Here is a 14,828-nt window from a genome sequence, read left to right on the forward strand (position 1 = left end):
GTCTCCCACAATACTTTTGGTGTAAGTGTAAAAAAAGTCCTGATGTACAAACTCAGCAAACAGAGTTTTACTGTAGCAACACCTGTTGCAAAAAAGAAACATATTCAATCTCCCACTAAGTAAAACCCTGGAAGGGAAAGTTTTGTCAGATGAAAAAGGGAATGGAAAAAAGTGTGGGACACACATGCATCCCAAGTACAGTTTACACACAAACAACAAACAAATAAACTTGTGAACTTTTGTGTACATATGCTGAAATGTGACCAATACCCTTAAAGGCTATGTCATAGGACACTATATTTGACTTCAGTGTAAAGTACACTTTTGTGTTTGCAGGTCCTGGTGGGGTTTACCCCTATGGCTATGGTAAATATTATTAGTCCATCATTAAGGACAAAAACAAATTAAAGACTTACCAAAGTCAAAGTCATGCTGAATGTTTCTTCCTCCTGCTGTTTAAGGCCCATTTGGCACTGGAGCATCTGGAATCGGAACTGGTGTGTTACCTGGAGCCAAACCTCTGAAAGCCCCCGGTAAGATTGAAGTTTCTATGTACCTTTGCTGCTGATTACTAACCAAGTTTACATGCACAAAGATACTCCGCTAACATGTTTACCTGACTGCCATAAGCAGCAGCCTGTGTTAATTGAAATTCTTGGTTAATGTAAACACCTTAAAGTCCCCCTGTGGTCAATCATTTTATCCCTTAAAACTCATCTTTGATCACCAAAATGACATATTTAAGCATTTTTTCCTTAAAAAAATAAATTCTTCATGCCTTAAAATATCTTGAATGTAACTCGACACCCTTGCCTCATTTAGTACACAGTTCTATGAATATGCAAATGAGCCCCGCCTCCACTCACTCACTCACTCACTCAGCTCAGAGATCCACTGGTTGACGATCACACGTTGATCTGATTGGTTACAAGGTAGTTTGTGACGTCAGAATCAAAAACACCAGCGATTTCAAAGCGTGTTTTTGAGACTGTCTTTGGTTCACTGCAGTTTTAAGGAGGAAATACTCAGCAATGCTGTCGACTTATGAATTTACACATGGTTTGTCTTAAAGTATATTAAAAACACCACATAGACACATAAACAACATTAAAAGCTGGATTAATCATTGTGAATGTAAACGTGTACATGTATTAATTTAATCAGAGAATGCTAATCGCCATATGTAGAGGAATATCTGCTGCACATGCAAATATATTATATTTTGGAATAATATCTTATCTCAACCTTATTTGGAAAATCATGTCCATGCAAGTATAGAAGAGGTCTCCAATCTGAATCTTTGCTTTCCTGTGGCTCAAACAGTAGAGTGCTGGCGCTTGCAACGCCAAGGTCATGGGTTTGATTCCCAGGGAAAGCAAGAATTGATAAGAATGTAAATGTGTACCTTGAAATGCAATGTAAGTCGCTTTGGATAAATGTAAATTAATCTCACTGTATGCCACTATGCCGACTCCTAGTTGACACGGTGTGTGTGTTTGGTCCAGGTGTTGGAGGAGCAGGCACTGGGGCAGGAGGTGTTCCTGGACTCATCCCTGGAGCAGGTGAGCTGTCATGCAAATCCACATTACTTGATACCTGATCACTGTTGCATGGCGCTAACAATACTAAGGTCATAGGTTCCCAGGGAATATGTGAACCTATAAAATGCATGTTTTCAATGCAGTGTAAGTCACTTTGGATAAAAAATGTTTTTTGTTGATGGTGTAGTTAGCGACTTCTGTACAGAAGATGTGCAGTTAGTTAGTGACGGCAGGAAACAGATCTAAGCTACAGTGCCTTCCCACATAGCAACATTATGATGCCACAGATCCGGCCCACATCTGGCACATGTGGAAAGATGATCTGGCCCACATGCAGCGTGGAATGACGGCCCTTGGGAGGCCCGCTCCTGTTTGACAGATCTGGGCCACAAGCAGGCCATAGCAATGCCACATGTCAGCCAAGAGCAAAGAACTAAACCAGAACTGGACCTTATCTGAGCCACAAATATTAAATATTGAGTCATTCAGCCTTAATAAGTCTGTTAACAAGCAGAATCACTGAAGGAAAGACAAGCATAAACACAAGAACGTCAACTGACTTTCAGCCACAGCCTTAGATGAAATCAACTGAAGAGGAAAGAAGACATTAAATCCCTGAAGATCTCAGCAGAGGATTAAACAACTCCACAAACAGCATTACCAGCTTCACTTATTACTAACCAGACTGACTTTATTTCTGTTGAACCATACCAGTGATTAGTGTTTACTTTAGTTGGGCTCTTAGCTATTATTATAACTTAAGTCTTTTTTTGACTGCTATGACAGTCTGTGTTTACAAAGTTTCTGGCAAACAGGAGTGAGCCTCCCAAGGGCTGTCATTCCACGCTGCATGAGGGCCAGATCATCTTTCCACATGTGCCAGATGTGGGCCGGATCTGGGGCGTCATAATGTTGCTATGTGGGTTGGACATGATGTCTTACACAAAGGTGTCAAGAGTGAAGAGTATGTCACCATATCCTGGATCAATTACTGAGGAGCATTAGAGAGACAACATTCATTCATGTAGTGTTAAAGTGATGGGCAGGCTTGGAAGACAAGGAGCCGTCTTTGCTAGACGGTGTTCTTTCATCCAGGCTGAAATGTCTACTAGGTAAGCCTAGATCTGTGCAGCCACACTAGGATTTTCAAACTGGGACGATAAGATGAGCTGCATGTCATCGCTGTAGGTGAAAATAGGTCTCTGGGATGTTGTGTATATCAGGAATAGGAGGGGGCCAAGCATTGAACCCTGAAGCACCCCAATCCCAATGGATAGTCAATGTAATTTAGACTTCCGTTCAAGATACCACAAAGGATCTACTTGTGTGGTAGGACTCAACGCAGAGGAGTGTAGCTCCTGTGATGCAGAGTATCGAGAGGATAGGTAGGATTGTCCTGTTTTTTTTTATTGTTTTTTTTAATCAAGATTAAAAAAATTTCACATTGCAAATGTGACATTTTACATTAAGATTCAGCAAACCACACAGTACCAACATATCTCATACAACAGTGCAGTGACTGCTTTAGTGGCAAACCAATGGTATGTTTGTTTCCTAGTAATCTGAACACCAGACAGAAAGTGTAAGAATAATGTAGGAAATGACTTCAGTTGTGGTGCCCTCTACAGCCTTGATTCTGTTATGTGACAAAGATTGCCAATGCCAATTTCTCTCAAAATAGTGAACACTCACTTGAAATAGCTTTCCTTGTGTCATTGGACTGTTGTGAAAGACATTGAGATCATCTTGTTGCAGGTGGAGGGTATCCAGCAGGTGTTGGAACTGGAGCTAAACCACCTAAACCAGGTAAAACAATGAACTATACTCAAACATATCCACGTTCCACAACATGGCTCCACACCATAATGCCTCAGTGTATTTCAAATGCATTGCCAAGTTCATTTTCAAAGATTTTCCCCAAGAACAAATGTACTTCCCATGGCTATAGATTTATTAATTAACTGCACATTTTCTCCACTGGGGAATTGTAGTGGATATAAGGAAGTGCAAATAACAAATATTTAATGTTCACTGTCTTCCTTATCTAAATTGTGTTCGCTAAGATTGTGTTGAGTATATTTACCATCTTATTCTATCAACAGGCTACGGCTCTTTGGGTACAGGATATGCACAGCCAGGTAAGGCCCAGCATTAATGCTACAAAGAATGATGAGGAGAATAGTTATATTTTCAATCAACAAAAAACTTGAAGTGGACCTGTACGCACCACACTGCCAATTATATGCTATTCTGTTAAAAATACCAGCAAGGATTTTCCAGTACCAGCTGGTCTTATGACATGTCGGTTCTCTTTTGACACCAGAATCCTCCCGTCCTCCTCATTACACATATACTGTACATACACACACACACACACACACACACACACACACACACACACACACACACACACACACACACACACACACACTTCTGTACTGACTCTCTCTTTCGTACACACACACACACACACACACACTGCAGTGAGGCTGGGATTTGTCTGCATTAATCCTGTGAGCCCTCGTGTGATTTGGTGTCACTGTGTTCCTTCTAGCACCATCCTTTCAGAACAGATTCCCAAATTTGCTTCTCTGATTATGCAAAGACACAGCATCCAGCAAACCCGGCAAAAGCCATCTGTCAGAATACTTGCTGTAGAGAAGAGTCGCAACAAAACTTTTGATGTTTCTCCTGAGAAAAAGACCGAAATACTCTCACACTTTCACAAGAGATCTCAACAATCTCAATCTTTGTTTACATTTACCAAGATACTAAAGTCTTTATACAAGATTACAAATTATAATCTCAATCTATATTTATCCCACCCTTTATACTGTGGGTGTATATACTGTGTCTTAAACTGTGTCTTAAACTGAGTTGCACAACAAAATCTTTGAATCTTTCCTTCCTACAGGTGGTGCAGTTCCAGGAGGATATCCACAAGCATATCCAGGTAGCTTTTTATAGAAATAATCCCTGGCTAAATTCATACTGCATCTCCATATGGACTTCAACCCCTCTGTTATTGAGTACATCTCTCATTTAGAGGCCCTTCTAGATGGAAATATGCCCATTTAATAAAGTACTCGGCTGTCTTTAGCTCCTTTCGACTAAATAGTGTGCTGTATTTAATAGAGGATCAGTACCTGTGTCACAGATCAGAGACAGGCAGGACAGGAGCAGAACCTACAGTGGTTCGGTTCTTGAATGAGCTTTATTATAAACTACAATCACATCTCTGTTCATGATAACCATAATAATTTTAACACTCAGAATTATTTTGGTAACTAGATGTACCGCATCGCGGTACAAAATATGACCGCCGCTCAGGCCTGCACTGGCTTTCCACAAAAATAAATGACGTGGAGTAATTTGGCTGTATTGCGTGTTTATGTATATACCTATAAAAAGTAATAGTATGTGCATGTCTGTCTGTGTGTGTGTGTGTGTGTGTGTGTGTGTGTGTGTGTGTGTGTGTGTGTGTGTGTGTGTGTGTGTTTGTGTATGTGTGTGTCTGTGTGTGTGTCTGTGCGTGTATGTATGTGTGCGCGTGTGTGTTTGTGTGTCTGTGCATGTGGATTTGTATGTGTGTATGGGTGTGTGTCTGTGCGTGTGGATGTCAGTGTGTGTGCATGCTTGCATTTGTTTGTATTCCTGCATGTGTGTGTGTGACAGTATCATCCTAAACCAGCAACCCTTCGCTCAACAGCACCATCTACAGGCCGATGAGTGTACAGTCACTAAATGTGCACATAAATGAATTTATTTTATACCCCCCCCCCCCCCCCCCCCCTGGATGAAATTCTACAAAACTTAGCAGAGGATACCCCCAGAGGATGTCAAGTTAATCATACACATGAAATATGGTGCAGTTCTGAACATCTCCACTGAAGATAGGGGCGATAAAAGCAGAATAATATTGCATTTTCATTTTTTATGGGAGGGGCGCAAATCACAAATGACTGATTATGGGCTAGGTTGATGTGGGCCCTTAAGAGTGGGCCCTACATACCATAAAAATTTCTTCATCCTCGGTGCCACGGTTCAGGTAGTTATTTAGGAAAAACTGCATTTTTTTGGGTTTGGGGGGGCCCAGCGCGGGGGGGGGGGAGTGGCCCCCGGGGACCAAACGAAATTTTTACGTAGAAGTGTAGTGGGGCTACATGCCCACCAAATTTCATGTTCACCGGTGCTTCGGTGTCCCTGGTATCGTTGACGAAAAATTTACGGGGGCCCCAGCGTGGGGGGGGGGGAGTGGCCCCCGGGGACCAAACGAAATTTTTCCGTAAAAGTCTAGTAGACCAACATACCATAAAAATTTCTTCATCCTCGTTGCCACGGTTCAGGTAGTTATTTAGGAAAAACTGCATTTTTTGGGGTTTGGGGGGGCCCAGCGCGGGGGGGGAGTGGCCCCGGGGACCAAACGAAATTTTTCCTTAGAAGTCTAGTGGGGCTACATGCCCACCAAATTTCATGTTCCCCGGTGCTTCGGTGTCCCTGGTATCGTTGACGAAAAATTTACGGGGGCCCCAGCGCGGGGGGGGGGAGTGGCCCCCGGGGACCAAACGAAATTTTTCCGTAAAAGTCTAGTAGACCAACATACCATAAAAATTTCTTCATCCTCGGTGCCACAGTTCAGGTAGTTATTTAGGAAAAACTGCATTTTTTGGGGTTTGGGGGGGCCCAGCGCAGGGGGGGAGTGGCCCCCGGGGACCAAACGAAATTTTTCCTTAGAAGTCTAGTGGGGCTACATGCCCACCAAATTTCATGTTCCCCGGTGCTTCGGTGTCCCTGGTATCGTTGACGAAAAATTTACGGGGGCCCCAGCGCGGGGGGGGGGAAGTGGCCCCCGGGGACCAAACGAAATTTTTCCGTAAAAGTCTAGTAGACCAACATACCACAAAAATTTCTTCATCCTCGGTGCCACGGTTCAGGTAGTTATTTAGGAAAAACTGCATTTTTTTGGGTTTGGGGGGGCCCAGCGTGGGGGGGGAGTGGCCCCCGGGGACCAAACGAAATTTTTCCTTAGAAGTCTAGTGGGGCTGCATGCCCACCAAATTTCATGTTCCCTGGTGCTTCGGTGTCCCTGGTATCGTTGACGAAAAATTTACGGGGGCCCCAGCGCGGGGGGGGAAGTGGCCCCCGGGGACCAAACGAAATTTTTCTGTAAAAGTCTAGTAGACCAACATACCATAAAAATTTCTTCATCCTCGGTGCCACGGTTCAGGTAGTTATTTAGGAAAAACTGCATTTTTTTGGGTTTGGGGGGGCCCAGCGCGGGGGGGGAGTGGCCCCCGGGGACCAAACGAAATTTTTCCTTAGAAGTCTAGTGGGGCTACATGCCCACCAAATTTCATGTTCCCCGGTGCTTCGGTGTCCCTGGTATCGTTGACGAAAAATTTACGGGGGCCCCAGCGCGGGGGGGGGAAGTGGCCCCCGGGGACCAAACGAAATTTTTCCTTAGAAGTCTAGTGGGGCTACATGCCCACCAAATTTCATGTTCCCCGGTGCTTCGGTGTCCCTGGTATCGTTGACGAAAAATTCAGTAAGGTGACGAAAAAAAAAAAAAAAAAACTTTGACAATCCCTATATGACCGCTTTCGCTAGCTATGCTAGCGGCGGTCATAATAATAGAGAACATTCACTGCTGTTCTGAAACCGGAATGGGACTGTGGATACACAACATTGCAGGCATAGGAGTAACAGAAAGAAAGCTCGGACATTTACTCTAGTTTCTCGAGAGTAATAGACCAGGAATTCTATGATCCTTCAATTCGGAAGTCTAGAAAAATACCATATATTTAGAATTAGTTTCTACTAATTACAAGGTAAACACAGTTTTGAAGGGTCTAGATTTTTCCTCTCATGTTGGGTTTTCATTATTTTAGACTTACTAACATGACAAATAATATATAAAGAGAGCAAAACAACTGTTATTGAGCAATATGTATAATTTAACATTGTTTCAAGCAAAGAAAACAGATGCAGTTCCCACCAAATGTTAGTTGATCATGTTAGTAGTCAAAGTGTGCTAGGACACCTGAGTGAACTTGAGGACAGCTTACCTAATACATCTACTAAAACACAGATGATTCAAACACACAGAACAAAAATGATGAAGAAAAGTGTCGTTCGTCACAGAAGAACAGTGCAGAAACAAGCGCTTGCTGTAATATTTTAACACTTAGACATTTTTAAGTATATCTTTACGTCACAGTACTTATAAGTATGCTTGTTGGTACCTGATACTTGATACCATAAATTAAACAAGGTAGCACTTTATTTTACAGTCCTGTTCCCCATGTACATACTATGTACTTAGTAATTACAATAAGTGGGTAATAAATTTACTAGCCCTTAACCCAACCCATGTAGTTACATTATTACCCAGTACTTTCTTGGGTAAGTGCAAGTACTGTAAAATAAAGTACAACCTGAAACAATATATCCTGACAGATAATAAGCTAAAAAGAGCCATTGTTCATTACGGAAGGACATGTAGACATTGACCCACTGAAATCTGCTTGCTATGAAAAGTGTGGGTTGAAGTGCAAATTTCATGCAAAGCGTATTTGCATTTTGACCATAATGGCAGTGTCAGGGCCTGCTAATTCTCACGCTCAAGCTGCTGTCATATACGACACGCTGTTACGTGTTAGTCATTATATAATCACAACGTGGAGATGCTCGGTGGGTTTATTATTATTTCCATCCAGATGTTCTTGGTCACAGCTGGTCATAAATCTCCAGCTGGAACAAACAGTAATCCTGACACTCTTCTTATGGCTGACTCACCGTTATTCTTCATTTAGAGACAATGACACTCAATCCCTCATGGGGTTTGAATGGCTCATAATAATGCAATGATTTCTTGTGTTTCAGGAGGATATGGAACAGGACTGTCACCACAACAAGGTACAAGCTCTTCCAAACCCCCTTGCACATGCACCAGAGGTTGCAGTTGTATGAGCTCTAGTTATTGGACCTTACCTCAAAACCAGGGGCTTCCACTCCTGATCCTGCAGAGTTCAGCTCCGGCTTGCCTCAACACATCTGCCTGCAGTTTCTAGTAAGACCTTGATTAGCTGGTTCAGGTGTGTTTAATTGGGATGGAGCTGAACTCTGCAGGACAGTGGCCCTCCAGGAGCAGGACTGGACACCCTGTTCTCAACTATATAAATACAATACATTAGAATCTTCAAGCTGTCAATTCCCATACATTGAAAGTAAAACAAGTTCCAACCCTTCTGAACTCATACAAAAGCTTATCATGCTAGCTTTGATGTCAGTGTATTTTACAAGAAAATGACAATATGGGCTTTTTTGTTATTATAATTAAATTGGAGTTTAGAGATCATGTGCGAAAAGGAGCTTTTGATAAATTGTAATGTTACCGCTAAATTACAGTCTTGATGCTATAGTTTGTGGGGGTACCACAGCATGAAATGACCTTGTACTTTTTTTTTCCACAGCCAAAGCAGCCAAATACGGAGGTGGACTGACGGGATTCCTGGGAGGAGGTTATCGAGGTACGCCAGAATGATCCGAGTCTGCAGTCTGCTGATGAGACAGATTTAATCCCTGCCGCCACATAATCACTGATTTCTCATAATCACTGCTCTCATTTCTGATGTCCTCAACTAAACGTTCTGATCCTAAATCACACCAAACACTGGCCTACTTCTTCAAAAGTTTGGATTTACACGATTCAGCGAACATACGCGAGTTTATAAAACAGAGCCGCATTGGTCGACGTCATAAAGAAGTCGAGATGCTGGATGAGGATAATTCCAATCTCGCATTCAGTTCTGACTCCATTCAGACTTGAAATATCCAGATTTCTGATGGATAAAAAGTCCCATTCAAATTTTTGGTAACACATTACAATACGGTTGTTCCGGTTAGGCAGGGACAAAGAGAGGCCAGGGTCTAATCCAAACAAGTATGGAAGATGACAGTCCAAAGATAAGAACATAAACGCAACAGCTTCACAGCAACAACGGGTGCAGTGTTGCCAGATTGGAAATGTCCAAGTATCGTACCAGAAGCTCAAAATTATCGTATTTGGAAGAAAATTATCGTACACGAGTCAACGACATGAAAATGACAGACATGCCAACCTGCACAATGTCATTTCTGGGAGTCAAGAAATCTCAAACGGGGGGTGGGGTGGGGGGGGTTCTGATTCGGGAGTATAGATAAAAGCCCGCCCGCACTTACAATTGATTGGTTGGGTCCTTACATGCGCTTCGTGAGGCACACTAGCACACACACGCAAGGTCTCTCGCTCCCTCTCTCTACACGTTCTTCCCCCGGTAGACGTAGAATCCACGGCTAGATCAATGAGAAGTCCTATTACAACGACCATCATTTGAAGTGTCACACAGTTCTGAAATTATCGTACATTATAGGATTTTTTCCATTATTGATCGTACATCGTACAGAGGTCAAAATTATCGTACAAATACGATAATTATCGTACATCTGGCAACACTGAACGGGTGTAAAAAGGAAGGAAAACTGAAAAACAAGAGACTAACAAGAAACAGGTGTGAGTAATCAATCACTATGAAAGAAAAACTGGAACTAAACAAAGGGAGTGAAACAGCAGGACAACAGGAACAGGAAATATACTTCAAAATAAAAGTCTGTAAACACAGAGGAAATCATGTCAAAGGTACAATGAGAAATACATTTGTTACATTAATCTTTGTTAATGTTAATACAAATACAGCTGTTGATTGATAGACCTTGGAAATCAACAAATGGAACCGTATTTTAAAGTGTTACCAAATCTTGTTTCAGCCACAAAGCATCTTGTCGTTTCACGTTTCAAGGGTCAGAAATCCTCGTGTCACATCTTCGGAACCCAAATGAAGTCATTTGCAGTATTTGATGTACTCCGAGGTTTTGTCTCACGTGTGGTGTTGTTCTACAGGTGGAGCGGGCTGCCAAGGAAAGTACTGCGGGAGGAGAAGAAAGTAAACGATCTCTTGAGATGTGAAGTGACCTCAAGAAACATGGTGCTACTGCATGCTCTAGAATGTACTTTTGATACTCAAACAAACAATCCCATCATGCACAAGTGTTATGTTTTGTTTTGATAGTAAATATTTGTAACAAATCCAAATCCAGATCCATAAAGCGTCTAGCGTTTTGTGGCATTAATTCCAGTCCTGATTGTTTATGGCACATTCCATCATGTTACTGTTTCCGGTTGTAGGGTTGCATATGTAACCGGGTTCATTAGCTGCCAATGCTTTTGTGTTGTGTAACTGTAAACGTTTTAAGCGCCGACCTCTTCGTTTTGGAGCTCTGACACCACCGGAAGCTCTTTTGTGCAGTTACAGTCACGATCTAGCTCTCTAGACTCTTAAAATAAGGGCATTTCTTGCCAACGTACGTAGTATCTCGCCCACACAAGATGTTTTAGCGTCCCTGTCGTGAAAGCATTGAGCTCCAGGAGTCCTGTCATACTGCTGATTAAACTGAAATACTTCACATCTGGCCGTGCTTCAGCTTAGCAGTTTGCTTGTTATTTTTGACCCTTCACCAGCTTTCTGTGCAGATGAGCCTTACAATTACAGTCCTTTATGGGCAAATCCCCTCCAAAAAAGAAGTTATTTTTTGCATAAAGAAATTTAAGCCTATTTTTAGGAGCATATTTAAGCATTTTTTTTCCACCAATTTTTTTTTTAATGTAATGCGTTTTACTTTTGAGGGGTTATTATTTTTTAATCATTATTAATTCTTATGCTCAATGGTTATGTTATATTCTCATTACTGTAATACAAACATGTTCTTGACATGTTTTGTGAGATTCACCCCTCTAGTCTAGATTAGTGTCTTTTGATTTGAGACACTCCACCCATGTGTTTTTATAAGTAGGCCATAAAATGCGTGCGAATGCATTTAAATACATTATGCTAAGAGAGCTTTGTGGATGTCTGAACGCACGCCAACTAACAGACCCCTGACAGCGACAAGCGTGCGGCTCGATCGCAACACTCAGTCCTGCGCAGTGTGTGAAGTATGAAGAGCAGAAGTGAACCACGGCTTGTGTCTAATATCAATCACCTTGTGGGAATCTATTTTGGTATCTGTCTGGTGAAGGGAACAAATTGAAAGTAAACGTGTAAAATAGTAATCATTATGTACATTATGTATGTTTAAACCTGGAAGATTAAAAGATGTGCTTATGTTTTTCCCTGGACCCGGGGACTACAGGTGCTTCCATCATTTGACCAAGAATGTGTTTCGTTAATCATTGTGTATTCACATAGAATTAGTTTATTATATACATATAAAATATACATAAATCATATGCTTACAGTAGGTTGGATCATTATAAACAGGTTACTTTGCCTTATGTTGTTTGTTTTGCACCATTTGAACTTGACATGTTGACCAATTATCAAGTTTGTACACATCATATGACAATTTTTTTTTTTCATTTGCTTTAAATAGCTTGTGCATTGTAGTCACTATGGAACTTGCAAAACTGTGTGTGATATTTTAAGATGTGAGTGACTGTGTGTGTCTGTGTAGGTTATGTACGTAAATCCCCCCAAAGTGTGTGTGTGTGTGCGTGTCCGTCCCAAAAGCCTCACTAGCCAATGTACTATCAAACATATAATGTGTCAATTTTTGCTATATTTGGTTGATACTGTTTTTCGATCCATCTGGAGAGACACTTTATCATGTATTACTATACCTGGTGCTGTATTTGACCTGCCTGTGAGCCCTACCAGGTCTTCTCTATTGTGCCGTAGGATTTCCATCTTATTTAAATAAAGGGGCGGGGCTATTGCACTTTTTCCACAACCTATATTCTGACTAGTTCCCGGAAATCCCGGCATTTTACCTGCTCTAGTGAAAAATTAAATAAAATATTTTAAATAAAAAAAAACAAGCGTCTCTTGGTATGCATGAATGTGTCAAATATAAATACTTTTTTTGAAGCATACTAAAGCAATGAGTCCCAACTATGGGATGTCGCATCGGGCCTAAAACCACAGCTTCGCAGGATTATTACTTTTATATTAAACTGCTACAACATTTACCTGCAGGCTTCCATAAAATAAACACACAGCTACAGTAACACTGATGAAATGAGGTCACAGGTGTGTGTTTATAGAGTATTTTACAACAGTGTCGAATGTGACTCAGCCAATCACAATCCAGAGCTGAAACTTTATTTTTTAAGTCCCCTTTTTTAAATCCAGCTTTTAATGTTGTTTATGTGTCTATATGGTGTTTATAATATACTTAGACAAACCATGTGTAAATTCATCAGGAGTATTTCCTCCTTAAAACTGCAGTGAACCAAAGACAGTCTCAAAAACACACTTTGAAATCGCTGGTGTTTCTGACGTCACAAACTACCTTGTAACCAATCAGATCATGAGTGGATCTCTGAGCTGAGTGAGTGGAGGCGGGTTTCATTTGCATATCCATAGAACCACTGAATGAGGCAAGGGTGTCGAGTTACATTCAAGCTATTTTAAGGCATGAAGAAATTTTATTTAAAAAAACTTTTAAATATGTAATTATGGTGATCAAAGATGAGTTAAGGGATACAATGATTGACCACAGGGGGACTTTAAGTCAGTTTAATGTTCAGTTTAATGACTTTACATTAAATAAATAAATAAATAATAGTATTGATGACATAAACAGTTGATGTGTCCTTTGTATGAGTATAAACCTAGGCTGTCTTGTTATAATATGACATTTTCTAAAATAAAAATTGGTTACACTTTATTTTAAAGTGCCATTGTTACAGTGTAATTTTACTGGCCTGGGTAATATTAATTGACAACAAGTACTTACTATATAATTAGTGTTAGGGTCAGTTGCTTGTAATTATGCATAATTTACTATTATGCATGTAAGATGTGTAACAGAGACACTGTTACCTAAACAAAATAATAAATTTTAATATGTATTAATAAAACAAAATAGCCATGGTCAATATTGTCCTTGAAATGATTTTAAGTTATTTTATCAAAGTGTAACTCCTTTTATTTTAATCAGCGTCACAAATTATCCAAGTATAAAAAATAATGTGACTATGACCTCATTCCAGGGAGATTGTGAACACGCATGCGCAGACAACTCCTATTTTTTTCCAGGGATAGTGTTCAGTTGGCCCGTTCTCCCGGAATCCTACTACGGCGAAGGCTGTGTTCTGTGTGTGTGTGTGTGTGTGTGTGTGTGTGTGAAGTTCCTCCCATGCTCGTCGTCAACATCCCGCAACGCGCCTGCGGACTCACGCACACTTCCAGCTTCCAGCTAATCAGTAGCGTACCGCGTGCGTCTGTAATATTCATGAGGCGCGCGCCTTTCCCGTAGTGTGTTAGTTAGACTGGCGGCAGCCTGGCAGCAGCTGGCCGCATTTCTCCAGTGAGTCTGATCGCAGAGGGAGTTTCTGTTGCGGTCCGAGGCTTGAATGAGGTTGATGCTGCTCTGTTGCACCTGGAAGGACGAACGCATGGGAGAGGAGGAAGGTTAGTGTGTCTGTCTGAGTCATGATAATAAAGAGTGCGCATCTTCTTCTTCAGCAGAGCTCGCGCTAGCGGGTGCTGATGCTGCCTCTGCCTGCACGCGCACAACAACCAGCTTCTTCATTTCACCCAATACAACACTTAACTGTCCGCTTTAACGTGTGTGTGTGTGTGTGTGTGCGCCACAATTAACTATTGAGAAAAACACTCACACACTGCGTTCTGGTGAGTGTTTTCCCGCACTGTTCTGCTGCAGCTGCAACACACACACACACACACACACACACACACACACACACACACACACACACACACACACACACACACACACACACACACACACACACACACACACACACATACTCACACACACACACACACACACACACACACACACACACACTCTCTCTCTCTCACTCTCTCGTGTTTTATTTCTTTCAGAGAAGTTGTTTTATTTAAAGGGGTCATATAATGGTACATGCACTTTTACAAGTTGATTGCACTGAAATGTCTGTTGGCAGTGCCTGTACACAACCATCCTATCATGATAAAAATCCATCCAGTGGTTTTGTTTTAATCTCCTTATATGTTTGACCATCTCTGAAATCAAGCCGTTCGATATTGTGACGTCATAAGATCGTACGCCCCTCCCGCGATTGTGATTGACAGCCGTGTTTCAACACAAGACCCGCCCTGAGCGAGCTGTGACAGCTGTCGTCATAGTAGTCCGCCATTGTTGATATGCTGGAGTAGAATGGCGTCTAAGCGATTGTGGTGTTCT

General features: G+C 41.5%; 2 protein-coding genes across 8 annotated transcripts in view; both read left to right on the forward strand.

Annotated features, from left to right (window-relative positions):
* Positions 1 to 11,754, forward strand: part of elna (elastin a) — an 87,043-nt gene extending 75,289 nt beyond the window's left edge. For all 7 annotated transcript variants that reach the window (XM_081370683.1, XM_081370687.1, XM_081370688.1 and 4 more), the window contains 9 exons: positions 337 to 366; positions 462 to 533; positions 1,506 to 1,562; positions 3,297 to 3,347; positions 3,644 to 3,679; positions 4,456 to 4,494; positions 8,424 to 8,456; positions 9,014 to 9,070; positions 10,480 to 11,754. In XM_081370683.1, coding sequence (XP_081226809.1) covers positions 337 to 366; positions 462 to 533; positions 1,506 to 1,562; positions 3,297 to 3,347; positions 3,644 to 3,679; positions 4,456 to 4,494; positions 8,424 to 8,456; positions 9,014 to 9,070; positions 10,480 to 10,526 — 422 coding nt within the window. In that variant the 3' untranslated portion in view covers positions 10,527 to 11,754. The remainder of the gene's footprint in view (positions 1 to 336; positions 367 to 461; positions 534 to 1,505; positions 1,563 to 3,296; positions 3,348 to 3,643; positions 3,680 to 4,455; positions 4,495 to 8,423; positions 8,457 to 9,013; positions 9,071 to 10,479) is intronic.
* A 1,959-nt stretch (positions 11,755 to 13,713) lies between these two features.
* Positions 13,714 to 14,828, forward strand: part of limk1a (LIM domain kinase 1a) — a 73,410-nt gene continuing 72,295 nt past the window's right edge. The window contains exon 1 of the mRNA XM_081369719.1: positions 13,714 to 14,050. Within this exon, the coding sequence (XP_081225845.1) occupies positions 13,993 to 14,050 (58 nt within the window). The 5' untranslated portion in view covers positions 13,714 to 13,992. The remainder of the gene's footprint in view (positions 14,051 to 14,828) is intronic.

The sequence above is a fragment of the Scardinius erythrophthalmus genome, assembly GCF_964197995.2.
Source record: "Scardinius erythrophthalmus genome assembly, chromosome: 7".
NCBI classification, from domain to species: Eukaryota; Metazoa; Chordata; class Actinopteri; order Cypriniformes; family Leuciscidae; genus Scardinius; species Scardinius erythrophthalmus.